Source organism: Somniosus microcephalus, chromosome 34 (assembly GCF_052327205.1).
Source record: "Somniosus microcephalus isolate GS21.2 chromosome 34, FLI_Smic_1.0, whole genome shotgun sequence".
NCBI classification, from domain to species: domain Eukaryota; kingdom Metazoa; phylum Chordata; class Chondrichthyes; order Squaliformes; family Somniosidae; genus Somniosus; species Somniosus microcephalus.
The window spans coordinates 21,768,027-21,785,500 of record NC_141020.1 but is presented as its reverse complement, the minus strand read 5'-3'; the positions used below and the strand labels follow the sequence as shown (position 1 = coordinate 21,785,500).

Genomic DNA, 17,474 nt, shown 5'->3' with positions numbered 1-17,474 from the left:
CCCCTGCTCTTCTTCGAAAAAGTACCATGGGAGTTTTACATCCAGCTGAACAGGCAGATAGGGCTTCGGTTTAACATCTCATCCAAAAGGACGGCACCTCTGACAGTGCAGCACTCCCTCAGTACAGCACTGTAGTGTCAGCCTGGATTATGGGCCCAAGGCTCTGAACCCTTGACCTTCAGATGAGACTGAGAGCTCTGAGTGATTGAGCTAGTATCTGTAAAAGTTTGCTGTAATACCAGTGAGTTATTTTCTCTACAGCTGAGTCTTTGGGACCAATATGGTGAGATTTGCCATGGTTACAGGTAGCGCTCCCTGGTGGTGAGAACGAGCACACAGCTGTTTGTTTCCAATTTTCTCCCCCTCCTGCCCCCAGAGACTCTGACGCCCGCTGGGGTACAGTTCCTCAGATGCTGATAGTCCTCTGCTCACCACCCACATCGAGAACGGCTTCCAGACTCGGCAGAAGCTGGGCGCAGTATTCCTAGATCTCACTGCAGCATATGCCGCAACCTGGCATACAGGCCTACTGTGCAAACTGTCATTGGTCCTACTGCAATGGGTTGTCATGGCTGTGGAACTTCTGCTGAAAGGCCACCAGTTCCAAGCTTCACTTGGATAAAGGAAAACCAAAGATCACAAAATGATCTACTTCAGGCCTATGTTCAAGCACTGACACTTAATCTCTTCCTCTTCACAAATGACCTTCCCAATACCATGGCTGGATATTTTATTTATGTAGGTGACACCTGGCTGGCAGAAAAGGACTGGCATTTCAGTCACCAAGCAGAGGTCCTGAGAGCTGACATGAGGGAGATGGTCCGCTATTGTAAAAGATGGAGACTTAAACCTAGTGCCAAGACAGTGGCCAGCTGTTTCCATCCAAACCAACACAGCGGCCAACAAACAACTTAGCATCTTCCCAAGAGGTCACAGGCTGGGCCACGACCTAGAGCCATTCTCTTGGTCTTACACTAGACCTTACCTTGACTTTCAAGGAACGCCTTACCAAGACTTCGCTGAATATAAAGACAAAGACTGCCAAACTAGCTGGCTCACCCTTGGGCAGCCAATGTGTGGACATTAAGAAACTCTGGGCTTGCCTTGTGTCATTCCGTAGCAGTGTGTTGCTCCCCAGCGTGGCTCAGCTCTTCTCACGCAGGACTAGTAGACACTCAGGAGAATGAAACCATGTGTATAATAACAGGTACCATGAAACCAACCAACCTGGGCCGGGGCTACCAGTCCTGGTGCCTTCTGAAATCAGGCGATGGGTTGCTTCACAGAATCTGCTCCTTAAGGTGCGAACCATGCCACATCTACCCCTCTTTAATCCATCGAACCATCATCTTAACTCAAGGCACCCAATGTAGATGTGGAGAAGATGTTTCCACTTATGGGGGAGTCTAAATATAAGATGGCCACTAATAAATCTAAGTAAAAGAGAAACTTCTTTACTTAGAGTGGTGAGAATGTGGAACTCGCTACCACATGGAGTGGTTGAGGTGAATAGCACAGGTACATTTAAGAGGAAGCTACATAAGTACATGAGGGAGAAAGGAATAGAAGGATTTGTTGATAGGATTAGACAAAGTAGGGTGGGAGGAGGCTCATGTGGAGCATAAACACCGGCATAGACCAGTTGGGCCAAATAGCCTGTTTCTGTGCTGTACATTCTTGTAATTTTACATAATTCCTCCAAGGAACCTAGATGCCACCTAGCGATGGTGCACTAGGTGACAATAACAAGCTTCAGACAGAGCCAGTGCCTATTTAGTGGCAGATCCAACAGTCCAACCCCTTGGCTTTGACCTACCACACCATCTGTGGATAAAGTTCAATCACTTCAGATCTAGAATGATCAGATGTATTGCGAATGGATATAAGTGGGGCCGACTCTCACCTCTGCGTCAGAACGTTGTGGGTTCAAGTCCCACTCCATGAGACTTGAGCACAAAAATCTAGGATGACAATTGAGTGTAGTACTGAAGGAGCGCTGCACTGTCGGAGGTGCCCACTTTCAGATGAGGCCTCATCTGCCCTCTCAGATGGATGTAGAATATTCCCCAGCCAATGTTCCCTCTAATTGTTTTTTCCATTTAAAAGCCGGCGAGCGGGCTACGCGGGACCTCCAGAGCACTGTGTGACCGCATGGCTACGCAGCTTAAAGGGAACATTGTCCATAGCACTATTCGCAGAAGAGAAGGGACATTCTCCTGGTGTCCTGGCCAACATTGATCTCACTACCAACATCACTGAAAACAATATCTGGTCATTTATCTCATTGCTGTTTGTGGGAGCTTGCTGTGCGCAACTTGGCTGCTGCCTTTCCTACATTGCAACAGTGATGGTGTGAAAGGAGCTGTATAAATGCAAGTCTTTCTTGGTGAATCCTTTCCTTTGCCTGCGGCCAGTTAGAAGATTAGGCCACATACTTGCAGGCTGCACCCATCGGCACGGGCTGGCTGGATTCCCCAAAGGACTTGAACAAGGTCCTTCGCCCAGCTATAGAATGGTTAGAACACTTAGACTCAAGGGCCCAGAAATTTGGGTCGGGGGCTTCCCACGGGTGCAAGCCTCCGACCTGCACTTAACTAGCGCGCCGGCCGTTGCGCTGTGGGCCCGCATGGGATTCCGATCCTGGGCCTGCTCCAGCTGCCGGCGCGCAGTGTTTGCGTATCCCAGGGGCGCAGTTAGTTCGAAGCGTCCCCTGGGATCACGTGGGCCATGGAGAGCCAATGGTAGCAGGGAATCTGTATTCATAGATTTGACAGGAAGAGCTGTCAAATCTATGAATACAATTCAGCCCCAAAACATCACTAAAACTTCAAATACATTTTTAAAAAAACATCACATTTTTAAAATAACTATAAATTACATAAAATAACTATTTTAAACAATAATTTAAATTTTTGAAAAAATTAATTACAGTTTCTAACGGGGCTAAAAATAAACTTACCTTTCTTTAAAGTATTTTAAAATAATAAACCTGTGGAAAAAATGTTTTAATTTTACTTAATTCACCACTTACCTTGTTAAAAGCAGGCCTTGCGACTGCTTTTTATAAGCGTAGCTGCTGGAGACTTACCCTCCCGGAGAAACCTGGAAAAAAAACGGAAGTTCCAGGCGTACGCGCTGCCTCTCCGGCGCACACGTTCGACCTCTGAACCCCTTCCGTTAAGGGAACGGAAGTTCCGGTTTCCTGCGCAGTGCATGCACAAAACCGGCACTTTCGTTGGGCCTACGCGTGAGTACCCAGCGCGTACTCACCCGTGGGGACCCGAAGTTCTGGCCCCTTAGATCTCGGCGCTCCTCTAATTCTGGCCTCATGCTCATCCCCGATTCCCATCGCTCCACCATTGGCGGCCGTGCCTTCAGCTGCCAAGGCCCCGAGCTCTGGAATTCCCTCCCTAAACCTCTCCGCCTCTCTCTCCTCCTCCTTTAAGATGCTCCTTAAAACCTACCTCCTTAACCAAGTTTTTGGTCACCTGCCCTAATATCTCCTGATGTGGCTCGGTGTCAAATTGTGTTTTATAATCTCTCCTGCGAAGCTCCTTGGGATGTTTTACTAGGGTAAAGGCGGCGCTATATAAATGTAAATAAATATAAATACCGACCATAGAGCACATATACCAGAAACGCTGTTTACGGAGGTCACGGTCCATCATCAAAGACCCTACCCACCCCAGCCACAGTCTGTTCACCCTCCTGCCATCTGGGAGACGCTACAGATGCATTCGCACCCGTACGACCAGATTTAGGAACAGCTTCTTTCCCAGGGCTGTCATCCTACTGAACTCCACAAATAAACTCTAAAGCCTGCACATCTGCCAATGCACTTTATTATGGTTATGTTTATGTTAATGTATTACAAGCCAAATGAATGTTGAATGTTTAAATGTCTTAATCTAAATGTACACTCTCGGGAGCCGCAAGCCTACATTTCGTTGTACTGCACTTGTGCACTAACAATGACAATAAAGTGGATTATGATTATGATTATTATGATGTGTCGTTGTTGACAGTCTATATAAATGCAATCGCAATTTTTTTTAAACTTGGCGTTAGCGACATTGTAAGGTCTCATAGAATCATAGAATGGTTACAGCGCGGAAGAAGGCCATTCGGCCCATTGAGCCCGTGCCAACTCTCAGCTAGTCCCACTCCCTGCCCTTTCCCCGTAGCCCTGCTAATTTTTACCCTTCAGATAATTATCTAACTCCCTTTTGAAAGATAAAATTGAGTCTGCCTCCACTGCCCTTTCAGGCCGTGCCTTCCAGCTCCTCACCACTCGCTGCATAATAAAGTCTTTCCTCATGTCGCCTTTGGTTCTTTTGCAAATCACCTTGAATTTGTGTCCGCTGGTTCTCGGCCCTTCCACCAATGGGAACAGTTTCTCTCTATCTACTCTCTCAAGACCTACCATGATTTTCAACACCTCTCTTAAATATATCACCTGTGGCTCAGTGGGCGGCACCCTCGCCTCTGGGTCAGAAGGTTGTGGGTTCACGTCCCACTCCAGAGACTTGAGCACAAAAATCTAGGCTGACACTCCAGTGCAGTACTGAGGGAGCGCTGCACTGTCGGAGGTGCTGTTTTTCAGATGAGATGATAAACTATTCCAAAGAAGAACAGGGGAGTTTTCCCCAATATTTATTCCTCAACCACCATAACAAAAACAGATTATCTGGTCATTCTTCTTCTTCGGCAGCCCCTCGGAACCGAGGATGACTTGCTTCCACACTAAAAATGAGTTCTCAGGTGACTGATGAGTCCAATGCCGGGACCTACAGTCTCTGTCACAGGTGGGGCAGACGGTGGTTGAAGGGGTGCTTGGGTTGACGTGCATTGCTCCCGGTGAAGAGACTCATTATCACGTTGCTGTTTGTGGGAGCTTGCTGTGTGCAAATTGGTTAACGTGCGTTTCCCACATTACAACAGTGACTACACTCCAAAAAGTACTTCAGTGGTGCTTTGAGACGTGCGGTGGACGTGAAAGGCGCTATAGAAATGCAAGTCTTTCTTTCTGCTCCAAGAAGAACAACTCCAGTCTCTCCTGCAACGTTTTTACCACCTGGCCAGAAAGAGACATCTTACCTGGACACCAACCCGAGTGAGGAAGGGTTCCCTCTGCTCACTATTAATTACCTTTCTTTTAACACGTGCTGACGGTTTCGTTATAAGCAGCAAAACCATCGTCCCCTGCCCCCCTCCCCAGTTCAGTTTGAATTTCTGGAAATCTGCACCAGCCCACTCAGGAACTTGGAGAGGCAGTGACCCTCCTCCCTCTGCCACTTCCTGAATGCACCGAACCAATGAAACTAGACAAGGGTGCACGTTGGTTACATCTTCAGCCGGAGCGGTGTGTTGCCTGTCTGCACTGGGAAGTGGTGACTGCCCCTTGTTGCAAGGGTTAACGTGCGGTGGTGTTTGGGAAATGAATGCACATTATCCCGCCTGATAGAAACAGCCATTCAAAGATTCCTGCTCCCTTGGTATCTGGGGCTGCGAGTGTAGACGAGGGGAGTTCTAGGCGTCTGTATTTCCGGGTGTGCTCATTGCTTGGAAGCTGCAATTCTCGCCGAGCTCTGAGAGAGAGAGACCGAGAGACAGGGAGAGCATCTGGGCAATATACAGGCACCGGGAGCGGGGCAAAGAAGCCCAAACATCAGGCAACCCCCCACCCCCCTTCTTTCCTCCTCCTCCTTTCGACCAAAAAAAACATCCCACTGGGGGAGGGCCAGTTTTGCCTCGCTATTGTGAAGCTCAGATTGTGACTTCGAGCCGATGGAGGAGAGATTGAGAGCGTGCTTAGGACTTTCACGTTGAATCGCTTGGATGGGAAAAGCTCCTTGATTTCCTGATTCTGGCAGAAAAATTGAAGGGAGTGTGAGAGAGAGAGAGAGAGAGAGAAGGGGAGGAGGAGGGGGGGGAAGTGTCCATCTGCTTGTTTGGTGAAAGCCTTTTTTTTTTAGCTCTCTGACCTGATCAGGAAGGTGTGGAAGGGGGGGCTTTCTCCAGCTTCTCTCCCCCCCCCCCCCCCCACCACCCCACCCACCCTCTCTCTCTCTCTCTCTCTCTCCCTCTCCCTCCCTCCCTCCTAGGGTTAGATCATCACTCATTTGGAAAGTGACAGCACCGTTCCTGATGGACAGCCCAAACGGGCAGAAGCTTAGAGATCCAGCACCATTCACATCTCCATGCTTTCACTGACGGCCCGGGTCCTGCATTTCGAATCGCAGTAGCTTATTTTTTTGTGGAATTTCTCTCTTGTCTTTATTTATGATATATATATATATAGAGAGATATATATATATGTAGATATAACCAACCCACACACACATATATAAAGAATCAAGAAAAATTTTTGCAACAAGGACTATCATCCTGCAATTTCTGGGGAATAAGGTTGCAATCTACACCGAAGATCTGGCACTATACAGCGGCGGTGTGTCACATTAAAGGGTGCAAAAAAAAATCCAAGAATAGCTTAAAACACGCTGGCTCATGGCACAAAGGGTAGGTATGGGAGCGACAGCTCGCTACCCCGGGCCATCCTGGTTGCCCTAGCCGCCCGCAGAGCCCCGCTCGCCGGCTTGAGGAAGCAGGAAGGCCCGCTGTGGCTGTGGTCTTGTGGACGCGAGTTCTATTTCTCTCTAAAGAGAGAGCGAGAGACACTCGATTTCTTGCTGGTTGTAGGGAAATGTTGAGACGGTCGCTGTTTGTGTTAATGCTGGGTTTGTTTGTTTTTTGGTGTGTCTGTATATGTGTGTTTTGTGGTGAATTTTTTTTGCGGCTTGTGTTTCGGAGATTGCCCGGGATATTTTGAACCTTTTCATGTATCATTATTTTTTAAAGTAATTTTTGTTATGGATTGCAAACACTGCACGGATTCCACAAAGCGAGACTCTGCAGTCTCTTAATTTGAGAAAGTGTGATTCTACTTAATTAAAATCCTTCCTCTTGTTGCTATTTTAAGACAAAAATTCACAGTCTAGCTTTTAAAAAAAAATATGTATATATATAGCAATATAACTGCTCAGATCTATTGCAACTCTGATCTGCGAGAGTCTTGTGTTATATTTTACAACACCGAGTTGATGGTACTTTAACTTAATAGCCTGTTTATGGTGATTTAAGCCCCATGTTTAGGGTAATTGTTTGTTTGTTTTGGCAATGTGGAATTGTGTTTTTGGTCATTTTGGACGTGTTCAGGGGAAATGAATTTACGCTTGATTTTGCAAAGTAGGTGTTTGAAAACAAACCGATGTTGCTTTTTTTGGGGGGGTGGGTGGTTGGGAGGCTGAGCGTTTCGATATGTTGTCTGCGAGGCCACGGTGAATGAGTGTGGAGTTAGTTGTTGGGGAATTTATAAAGTACGAGGGATGCCCAGAGCCTGGTTCGAGATGAGTGTGAGTAAAGTGAGTGATAATGTTATGGCTGTGGGTTTGTGGTGACTTATGTGTCTGTGTTTTCCCTATAGGTGTGTGTGGTTTGGTGATTTGAAGTGTGTTTGTTGGGATGTGAATGTTTGATTTCTGTATTTATATGTTATGCCAAACTTTCAGTGTATGTTTTTTTTTCTGGTACAGAGACTGGCTGCAATTTATAATTATGTTGAGTGCGTGAATATGTGTGTTGGAGAATTTTAAACAGTTTTAAAATTAATCTGATTGCGCCTGAATCTCTCTTTTAAAAAAAATTATTTCCCCCACTCTCTCCTTTACTTGCAGTACGATGAGCTGTCCCACTATGGGATGGACGGGGTGTCCATGTCCAGCTATGGAGACACACACGCCTCTCGAAATCTGGCTCATCATCTGAGCCACGGCCCCGGGATCCACCCGCAGCACTACCCGCCCGGAGGAACCCCTCACCGGGCCACGCTACCATCCAGCCTCGGCAACAGCATCAACGACACTCTCAAGAGGGAAAAGGATGCGATATACGGGTAAGTGGCTCCAATAAAGTTCACAGAGAGACGAGTGTGGCTGGGCTGGGGTAGGGGGGGTGGAGGGGGGGGGGAGGGAGAAGAAGAAAAAAAGGAGATAGTGGAGTTGATAAACTACATTTGGAAGAAAGAAGGGGGCATTAAATGCAACAGACACAAGAGAGTGGGAAATAAACGAAGGGGAAGGGATAGAGAAACAGATACAGGGAGCAGAGTAGGGGTAATTTGTTAAACTTCAATTGCAGAGTTAGGGCGAAGCGGTGAAGAGAATGAATCAACAAATATTTTTTTTAAACTGAAGTAAGTGGTAGAGAAAGAGATAGAGAGGGGGAGAGAATGGGAAAGAAATAGGGCGAGGGATCCAGAAAGCAATGTCAAGCAGAGAATCCCAGGTTATTAACAAATCCCCACTTAAGTCCAACAATGAAAGACTTAAAGTGGGAAATATTCTTCTGTTTGCGATTAGAAGTTTTTCTGTGGAAGGAAGGGGGGATTTTTTTTAAACAGTTCAAGGATTGAAAGTATTTAGATACCCGAGAGTGTTTTTTTTGGACCGTCAGATCGTGTCAGTCCCCTCGGTTTGGTTCCCTTTTAAAAACGAGGATCCCAATCTCATGCAGTAGCTTTTTGCCCCGAGCTCGAAAATGCTCTTCAATTGTATCCTGGGGTGTGGGAGACGGGCTGGTGAGCTGCCCCGGGGGTCGAAATCCCCAATCCTATTCCAGAACTTTGGCAAATGTTAGAAAGTAAATTCGCAAAGCTCCTTCAGTCCTGTGGGGCTCGCCCTTGCTGCAAATGTCTGCACATTTTCAAATACCTAACAGTCTACATTAACTGTACACCATCGACAAACAGGACCCCTCAGTGTGTGCCCCCTTTTCTCCCTCTGTTTTGGGGAGCGCCCGAATTTCGGTATTTTATTTTCCAAGCTCTTGCCTGATTTGAGAAGTCAAATTTCTCCCACCACTCTCTCTATTTTGAGGTTGGATTCCAAGAGTGCGGGGCGCTGGGGGAGAAATCTCCACAGCCCTCAGCCCTCTCGGAAGGGACTAGGAGTCGGGGGTAGATCTATTTAAAAAAGCACTTGATTCTTCACCTAATCTTAAAAAAAAACCGACTCCCAGAGTCTGATCTCGCACAGTCTGGCAATCTCGAAAATGTTTTCACACTGTGAGTTGGGGCAGCTCAGAGATACACTAAAGATATGTGCTGGCGTTTCAATTCCATCTGTAAACCCATACAATTATTGTACCTTTCACGCCAGGCTACAGATTATACCTTAAGCTCACTTTTGATTCCAATATGTTTTTATTTTGCTAGCTCAGTCACTTTTATCAATTACTTGCAGGCGGAATCAACAAATTCCCCCTCCAAGTAAGATCCCGACCAGAATTATGCCATATATTTGCCAACATATAGAGATTAGTGTTTCGTGTTGTTACGAGTTCAGGGGAAGCGGTCTGTCTGTCCCAGAACTATAACGCAGGAATTGGCCGGTGATTGTTAACTCAAATCCCGAAGAAATCAGCGATTTGAGGAGAGGGGGGTTCGGCTCAAGTAATGTAGGCAGATCAGCTCCAGCCAGCACAATCTCACCAGAGCTGTTAAAAGTTCTGCTCCATTCCCCCCACTCTGTGAAACACAGCTGACCCCCCCGCGGTTGAATAGCTGGGGAAAGGATGGGAGCTGGCACAGAAAGGGACCGGCTGGGGTGGGGATCCTTGACTGAGCCGGGTGGGGAAGTGAAGGGACCCGGGGAACAGCTCCCCATCTAGAGGTTACCAGGAACGTGCTGGTACAAAGGCTCACTGACCCAGCTCTGTGCAATTGAGGTCTGAACAGTGATACATTTAAATAAGTTCATTTGTATTTCCGCCTGTCGCTGACTCCCTGTATAATAATCCTGTATTTTTACCACTCGTTTTTTTTACATTTTAGCCCTGTATTTTATCTTTGCCCCTGTTCGTGACCACTTCTAATTTCAATGAGATTGTGAGAGCCCCTCAAAGTTAGTCATTATTATCCACCCTCTCATTCCCCTCTCCGTCTTTTAGATTAAAAAAAAATCATTCCTTTCTCACCCTCCCTCTGTAAATATCCTAATCTGTGTGTGTGAATTGTGCAAAGATTTCTATAATTGGGCGTTCGGTCATTCTCCAGCCTTTGAAATACTGCACTGCTAGTTCCCTACAGTTTAAACAGCCGGTGTTTTACGGGAGGGTTTTAACTTCGGCTGCGGGAGCCTTGAGTTTTACTGAATCGTTTCAGCTGAAAAATCCTTCTTATGGCAGACACATTTTAAAAAAAACATTTCCTGCTCAATGTTAAGTCATAATCACAGCCTGAAGGGCGAGGGTTAAAGGGAACTATTTGTTAATCAGACAAAAAAATGTACTTAGCGCCCAGTTCTGTGACTTTAATGAGCTGATCTTTGTGACTGTTCAGCCAATTGGCAGATTTAATTTTTTTTAAGTAGGGCGGCGGCAAATATCATTTTAAGTTTTTAAAACAATAAGCATTTTCCCGTGGTGTAGATTGAGAATACTAACAGCGAAAGAGGTTTTTTTTAAAGTATTTTTTTTCTGTGCTCGAGAAAATCGGGTCGAATAAATATTCAACCAGCCCCTAATTCAAACGTAACTTGATATAAATGTGTTCAGTGCAGGTTCTTTAATCTGCTATAAAATGGAAATGTATTTCAAAATGAATGGGGCTCACGGTTTCCTCTTGCTCTGAGGCCCACTGGCTGCTAACCCCCAACATTTGGCTTGTTCTGTAGGTTCAAGATGAAGCTAAAATCTACCGGCATGTTAAATATTTTACATGCACAAAGTGTGGTTCATATATACACTATATATAAACACACGTTACACATACACTATATACATACTTATACTTGATATATACACTTTATATACACTATATATAAACACACTTAATATATACACTATATACATACTTATACTTGACATATACACTTTATATACATGTATATAAACACACTTAATATATACACTATATACATACTTATACTTGATATATACACTTTATATACATATATATAAACACAATTAATATATACACTATATAAACTTATACTTTATATATAAACACACTATATATACACTTTATATAAACACTTTATATAAACACTATATAATACTTATACTTTATATACACAATTTATACACACTATATATAAACACACTTTATATAAACACTTTATATACACACTATATATATAAACACACTTTATATAAACACGTTATATACACACTATATATATAAACACACTTTGTATATATAACGTGTATATATGTGTACATAATACATTTACCATATGCACTTTGTATGTCGGCGATGTATTTACATTGCGGATTTGCGGTCGCTATAAATGGCATGTAGTGGGTTTTGCTATATAATTGTGTGTGTTTTATGCTTCACGCCATCTTCTGCTCCAGATAAAGGATGCTTGATAAATCCTAACATTAAATCCATATTTTTGAGGCTTGATTCACACTTAAGTGTGTCCACTCATTTGTATTCATATTATGAATGTACAAAATGTATATTTTCTACCATCTATGTATAAACTATTATCCATTAATAACCTGTTAGCTATTAATTATCTATACATTTATGTCTCCATCCATCTCTAATTATAATGTTTTATAAGTAACACAAGTACCTAATTTCTTACTAGCACATTTAGAGTTCCCGACGCCTTTATCCCTGATATATTTGTACAAACTGTAAACATCTTGTTGTAGATTCTGCTGTCCCGGCAGAAGAGGCAGGTTTGGGTACTAGTCCGGGAAAAGTTCAGCGAATGTTACAGAAGATTTGGGGCATGATTTTTTTTCTGGGGTTGGAAATGATGGTATTTCTTTTAATGTACGTTTTTGATCATTTCATATCTTTCCCCTCTCCTCTTCTCCCCCACCCCTCCCCACACACACACAGGCACCCCTTGTTCCCTCTCCTCGCCCTGGTCTTCGAGAAGTGCGAGCTGGCAACATGCACTCCCCGGGACTGCGGGGTGGCCGGCGGAGACGTGTGCTCCTCCGACTCCTTCAACGAAGACATCGCCGTGTTTGCTAAACAGGTCTGGAGAACGAGAGTGAGAGAGAAAGATATATATATATATTCAAAAAAATCAGATGTTGCATTGAGAGAGACATGATTGAGAATATGTGTAACAGTGGAGAGTGGGTTAAACATGTAGAGAAATTCCAGTGTAAGAGAAGTGTTATGAGCTCGATGCAAAAATAAAAAGCGCCTTAGATTATCGGTGTCCTATGTAAGTGCGCGAATATAGAGGGAGCCACATTAAATATGAGACTAGTGCATTAAATATATTCGAGGTCAGTGATTTCAGGCATGAAATCAACCACAAATCGGTTTAAGTTGGTTGACCGGAGTATTGTAAACACATAGGCAGATAAAAGACGTTTTAAAAATCGCATCGACTATTAATCTAATCGGGTCTGCAATTATACAGAGAGCGCCACAGATAATCAATAAGGGTGTGAAATCTAATTTCAGATCCACTTGCATATTTCTCAATCAGAGATTAATTTAATAACAATCTGTGCTAATAAAAGCATCAATTTCAAATAAAAATCAGATTGAAATGGATTTAATTTCCTATTACCCGGAATGGATCAGACTGGGCAGAAGGGGGTGAGGATTGCCCCTGGATTGGCATCTCCTGGGCACGGCCCGCACCATTTCACCGGGTGAAGGGCCAGGGGGGCCTGGGGGTCACAGCGTGATGGGTCATCGCAATCAGAGAGCTGGGATCCGCGCCACTTGCACCCGGGAGCTCCTCCAACCCCAGCTTGATGGGGGACAGGGGGCAGAGGGGACGAGGGACAGGGGCAGAGGGGACGGGGGACAAGGGGCAGAATCAAGGTCCACTGTGGGCACAATCAGAGTGGGACAGGGAGGGGGAGAGGAGGCCAACGAGGCAGCGACTCCCGCATTAACTTCACCTTCAGTCGGGTCCCGGTAGTTTCTCTGTCTCCCAAAAAAACACAGCCAGACTTTGGTTAAATACACAATAAACTGGTTACTCTGGATCATGACAGTCTCTGAGCTCTGGCGAGATGCTCTCGTCAATGTAGATAAAGGACAAGCAAAGAGCAACAATATAGAGTGTGAGTGAGTGAGAGTGTAGTCTGTGAGTGTGTGAGTGCATGGATTACCTATACCTGTTATTCTATGTTCATAGGGTTCTGGTGAAGAGATGTATACATGTACATGTGTGATTGTGTATATAGAGCTGTGTCAGTGTATATACTCGTGATTGAATGTGTGTGTGTGACTGTGTCTGTAATGACTGCGCCAGTAGCTATTTGTATGTTTAGGTCTTTCTGTTGATTCTATAGAAGTGTGTGTTTGCATTTCTGTAATTATGTCTGTGAGATATTTTGCATGTGTCAGAGAAACTGTGTGCATGTGTGAGTCTGTCCATGTTGGTGTGTCTGTGGGCGTGTAACTCTGTGTGTCTGTCCCTGTGTGTGTGCCTGTGGGTGTGTAACTCTGTGTCTGTCCCTGTGTGTGTGTCTGTGGGTGTGTAACTCTGTGTGTCTGTCCCTGTGTGTGTGCCTGTGGGTGTGTAACTCTGTGTGTCTGTCCCTGTGTGTGTGTCTGTGGGTGTGTAACTCTGTGTGTCTGTCCCTGTGTGTGTGCCTGTGGGTGTGCAACTCTGTGTCTGTCCCTGTGTGTGTGTCTGTGGGTGTGTAACTCTGTGTGTCTGTCCCTGTGTGTGTGCCTGTGGGTGTGTAACTCTGTGTGTCTGTCCCCGTGTGTGTATCTGTCTGTGTGTAACTCTGTGTCTGTCCCTGTGTGTGTATCTGTCTGTGTGTAACTCTGTGTCTGTCCCTGTGTGTGTATCTGTCTGTGTGTAACTCAGTGTCTGTCCCTGTGTGTGTATCTGTCTGTGGGTGTGTAACTCTGTGTGTGTCTGTCCCTGTGTGTGTGTGTATCTATCTGTGGGTGTGTAACTCTGGGTCTGTCCCTGTGTGTGTATTTGCCTGTGGGTGTGTAACTCAGTGTCTGTCCCTGTGTGTATCTGTCTGTGGGTGTGTAACTCTGGGTCTGTCCCTGTGTGTGTATCTGTCTGTGTGTAACTCAGTGTCTGTCCCTGTGTGTATCTGTCTGTGGGTGTGTAACTCTGTGTGTGTCTGTCCCTGTGTGTGTGTGTATCTGTCTGTGGGTGTGTAACTCTGGGTCTGTCCCTGTGTGTGTGTCTGTGGGTGTGTAACTCTGGGTCTGTCCCTGTGTGTGTATCTGTCTGTGGGTGTGTAACTCTGGGTCTGTCCCTGTGTGTGTATCTGTCTGTGTGTAACTCAGTGTCTGTCCCTGTGTGTGTATCTGTCTGTGGGTGTGTAACTCTGTGTGTGTCTGTCCCTGTGTGTGTCTGTGGGTGTGTAACTCAGTGTCTGTCCCTGTGTGTGTATCTGTCTGTGGGTGTATAACTCTGGGTCTGTCCCTGTGTGTGTATCTGTCTGTGGGTGTGTAACTCTGTGTGTGTCTGTCCCTGTGTGTGTACCTGTCTGTGTGTAACTCACTGTCTGTCCCTGTGTGTGTGTCTGTGGGTGTGTAACTCTGGGTCTGTCCCTGTGTGTGTGTATATATCTGTCTGTGGGTGTGTAACTCTGTGTCTCTCTGTGTGTGTGTGAGAGAGAGAGAGTGAGTGTAACTATAAGTGTCTGATACGTACTTTACTCGCCAACACAGAGTAAGGGTTGGAAATTCTATTTTCCCTCCGGTTACAGATTCCGGGTTTAAATATTGACTGAAATTAACTATTTCCAGTCTGTTGAGTTACTGAAATATTCTCCCACTCTTTTATCTTCTAGATTCGAACAGAAAAACCTCTATTTTCTTCCAACCCCGAGCTGGATAATTTGGTAATTAGAGTTTAAGTTATACATTGTGCTGATTTTGAACTGGCTGTGAGAGGGAGCAGACAAATCACAGAGCGCTGTCTGCTTTTCAGTTCTGTCTCAGTTCCCCGCCCGGGTAAAATTATTTCTAAAAGTCCACGGTATATATAAACGGAAACGCATCAAGTTTAATTGTATATTTAACAAAACAATGTATGGGGCAGGATTGAAGTTCCATAAATCAGTTACTGTTGCAAGTTAAGTTTGTAACTAAACCCGAATGTAAGTTTCCCAGAAAGGGTCTCCTGGGTTGAATGCACTGTCTGCAGCCCTGCTCACTGATGTTCCTCTCCACCGCCCTCTGAGCTGGAATTGCACCCCCATTTACTGACCTCCTCTCCTTCTCCCCACAGATGATTCAGGCTATCCAGGTGTTGAGGTTTCATCTGTTGGAGTTGGAGAAGGTAAGGGGATTTTACTGGAAAGTGCTACATGTGACTGGGTGTGTGTGTGAGTGAGTGTGTGTGTGAGGGTGAGTGTGTAAGGGTGAATGTGAGTGAGGTTGTGTGTGTGTGTGTGTGTGTGAGTGTGTGTGTGTATATATGTGTGTGAGTGTGTGTGTGTGAGTGTGTGTATGTGAGCGTGTGTGTATGTGTGTGTGAGTGAGGGTGTGTGTGAGTGTGTGTGTGTGTGTGAGTGTGTGTGTGTATATATGTGTGTGAGTGTGTGTGAGTGTGTGTATGTGAGCGTGTGTGTATGTGTGTGTGAGTGAGGGTGTGTGTGAGTGTAAGAGTGTGTGTGAGTGTGTGAGTGGGTGTGTGGGTGTGTGAGTGAGGGTGTTTGTGAGTGTACGAGCGTGTGTGATTGTGTGTGTGTGAGTGAGGGTGTGTGTGCGAGGGTGTGTGTGAGGGAGGGTGTGTGAGTGAGGGTGAGTGTGTGTGCATGTGCATGTGTGAGTGTGTGTGGGTGTGAGTGTGTGAGTGTGAGTGTATGAGTGTGTTTGGGTATGAGTGTGTGAGTGAGACTGTGTGAGTGTGTGCATGTGTGAGTGTGAGTGTGTGTGGGTGTGAGTGTGTGTGGGTGTGTGTGAGTGTGTGTGGGTGTGAGTGTGTGTGGGTGTGAGTGAGACTGTGTGTGGGTGTGTGCGTGTGTGTGAGTGTGTGGGGGTGTGAGTGTGTGTGGGGGCGTGTGAGTGTGTGTGGGGGTGAGTGTGTGAGTGAGAAGTGTGTGGGTGTGAGTGTGTGTGAGTGTGCATGTGTGAGAGTGTGTGAGTGTGTGTGTGTGAGTGAGACTCTGTGTGAGTGTGTGTGAGTATGAGTGTGAGTGTGTGGGTGTGAGTGAGACTGTGAGTGAGTGTGTGTGAGTATGAGTATGAGTGTGTGGGTGTGAGTGAGACTGTGTGTGTGTGTGAGTGTGTGTGTGAGTGTGCATGTGTGTGTGAGGGTGAGTGTGTGTGTGTGTGAGAGGGTGAGTGTGTATGGGTGTGAGTGAGACTGTGTGAGTGTGTGCGTGTGTGTGGGTGTGAGTGTGTGAGTGTGTATGGGTGTGAGTGAGACTGTGTGTGAGTGTGTGCGTGTGTGTGGGTGTGAGTGTGTGTGGGTGTGAGACTGTGTGTGCATGTGTGAGTGTGAGTGTGTGAGTGAGAAGTGTGTGGGTGTGAGTGTGTGAGTGAGAAGTGTGTGGGTGTGAGTGTGCGTGTGTGAGTGTGTGTGTGTGAGGGTGTGTGTGTGAGTGAGTGTGTGTGAGTGAGTGTGTGAGTGAGTGTGTGAGTTAGGGTGTGTGTGTGAGTGAGTGTGTGTGAGTGAGTGTGTGTGAGTGTGTGAGTGAGTGTGTGAGTGAGGGTGTGTGTGTGAGTGAGTGTGTGTGAGTGAGTGTGTGAGTGAGTGTGTGAGTTAGGGTGTGTGTTTGAGTGAGTGTGTGAGTATGTGTGTGTGAGTGAGGGTGTGTGTGTGAGTGAGGGTGTGTGTGTGAGTGAGGGTGTGTGAGTGAGGGTGTGTGAGGGTGTCAGTGAGTGTGTGAGTGTGTGAGGGTGTGTGTGAGTGTGTGAGTGTGTGTGTGTGAGTGTGTGTGAGGGTGTGAGTGTGTGAGTTAGTGTGAGTGTGTGTGTGTGAGTGTGTGTGTGAGTGTGTGAGTGTGAGTGAGTGAGTGTGTGTGTGAGTGTGTGTGTGTGTGTGAGTGAGTGTGTGAGTGAGTGTGTGAGTGTGTGTGTGGGTGAGTGTGTGAGTGAGTGTGTGAGTGTGTGTGTGGGTGAGTGTGTGAGTGAGTGTGTGAGTTAGTGTGAGTGAGGGTGTGTGAGTGAGTGTGCGTGAGTGAGTGTGTGAGTGTGAGTGTGTGAGTGAGTGAGTGAGGGTGTGTGTGTTAGTGTGAGTGAGTGTATGAGTGAGGGTGTGTGAGTGAGTGTGTGAGTGTGAGTGAGTGTGTGTGTGTGAGTGTGTGAGTTAGTGTGTGAGTGAGTGTGTGAGTTAGTGTGAGTGAGTGAGTGAGTGTGTGAGTGTGAGTGAGTGTGAGTGTGTGAGTGAGTGAGTGAGGGTGTGTGTGAGTTAGTGTGAGTGAGTGTGAGTGAGTGTATGAGTGAGGGTGTGTGAGTGTGTGAGTTAGTGTGAGTGAGTGTGTGTGAGTGAGTGTGTGAG

The 17,474-nt window shown here is 45.9% G+C and overlaps 1 protein-coding gene across 5 annotated transcripts in view; it reads left to right on the top strand.

Moving 5' to 3' along the window:
• The window catches only part of LOC147096872 (homeobox protein Meis1-like), a 639,590-nt gene that overhangs the window by 114,627 nt on the left and 507,489 nt on the right, over positions 1-17,474 (top strand). For 3 of the 5 annotated variants that reach the window (XM_085973574.1, XM_085973579.1, XM_085973576.1), the window contains exons 2-5: positions 7,734-7,951; positions 11,915-12,056; positions 14,818-14,868; positions 15,258-15,308. In XM_085973574.1, coding sequence (XP_085829700.1) covers positions 7,734-7,951; positions 11,915-12,056; positions 14,818-14,868; positions 15,258-15,308 — 462 coding nt within the window. Of the gene's footprint in view, positions 1-5,531; positions 6,520-7,733; positions 7,952-11,914; positions 12,057-14,817; positions 14,869-15,257; positions 15,309-17,474 lie in introns of those variants that run through there. The other 2 variants (XM_085973578.1, XM_085973575.1) reach the window with 2 other exon arrangements.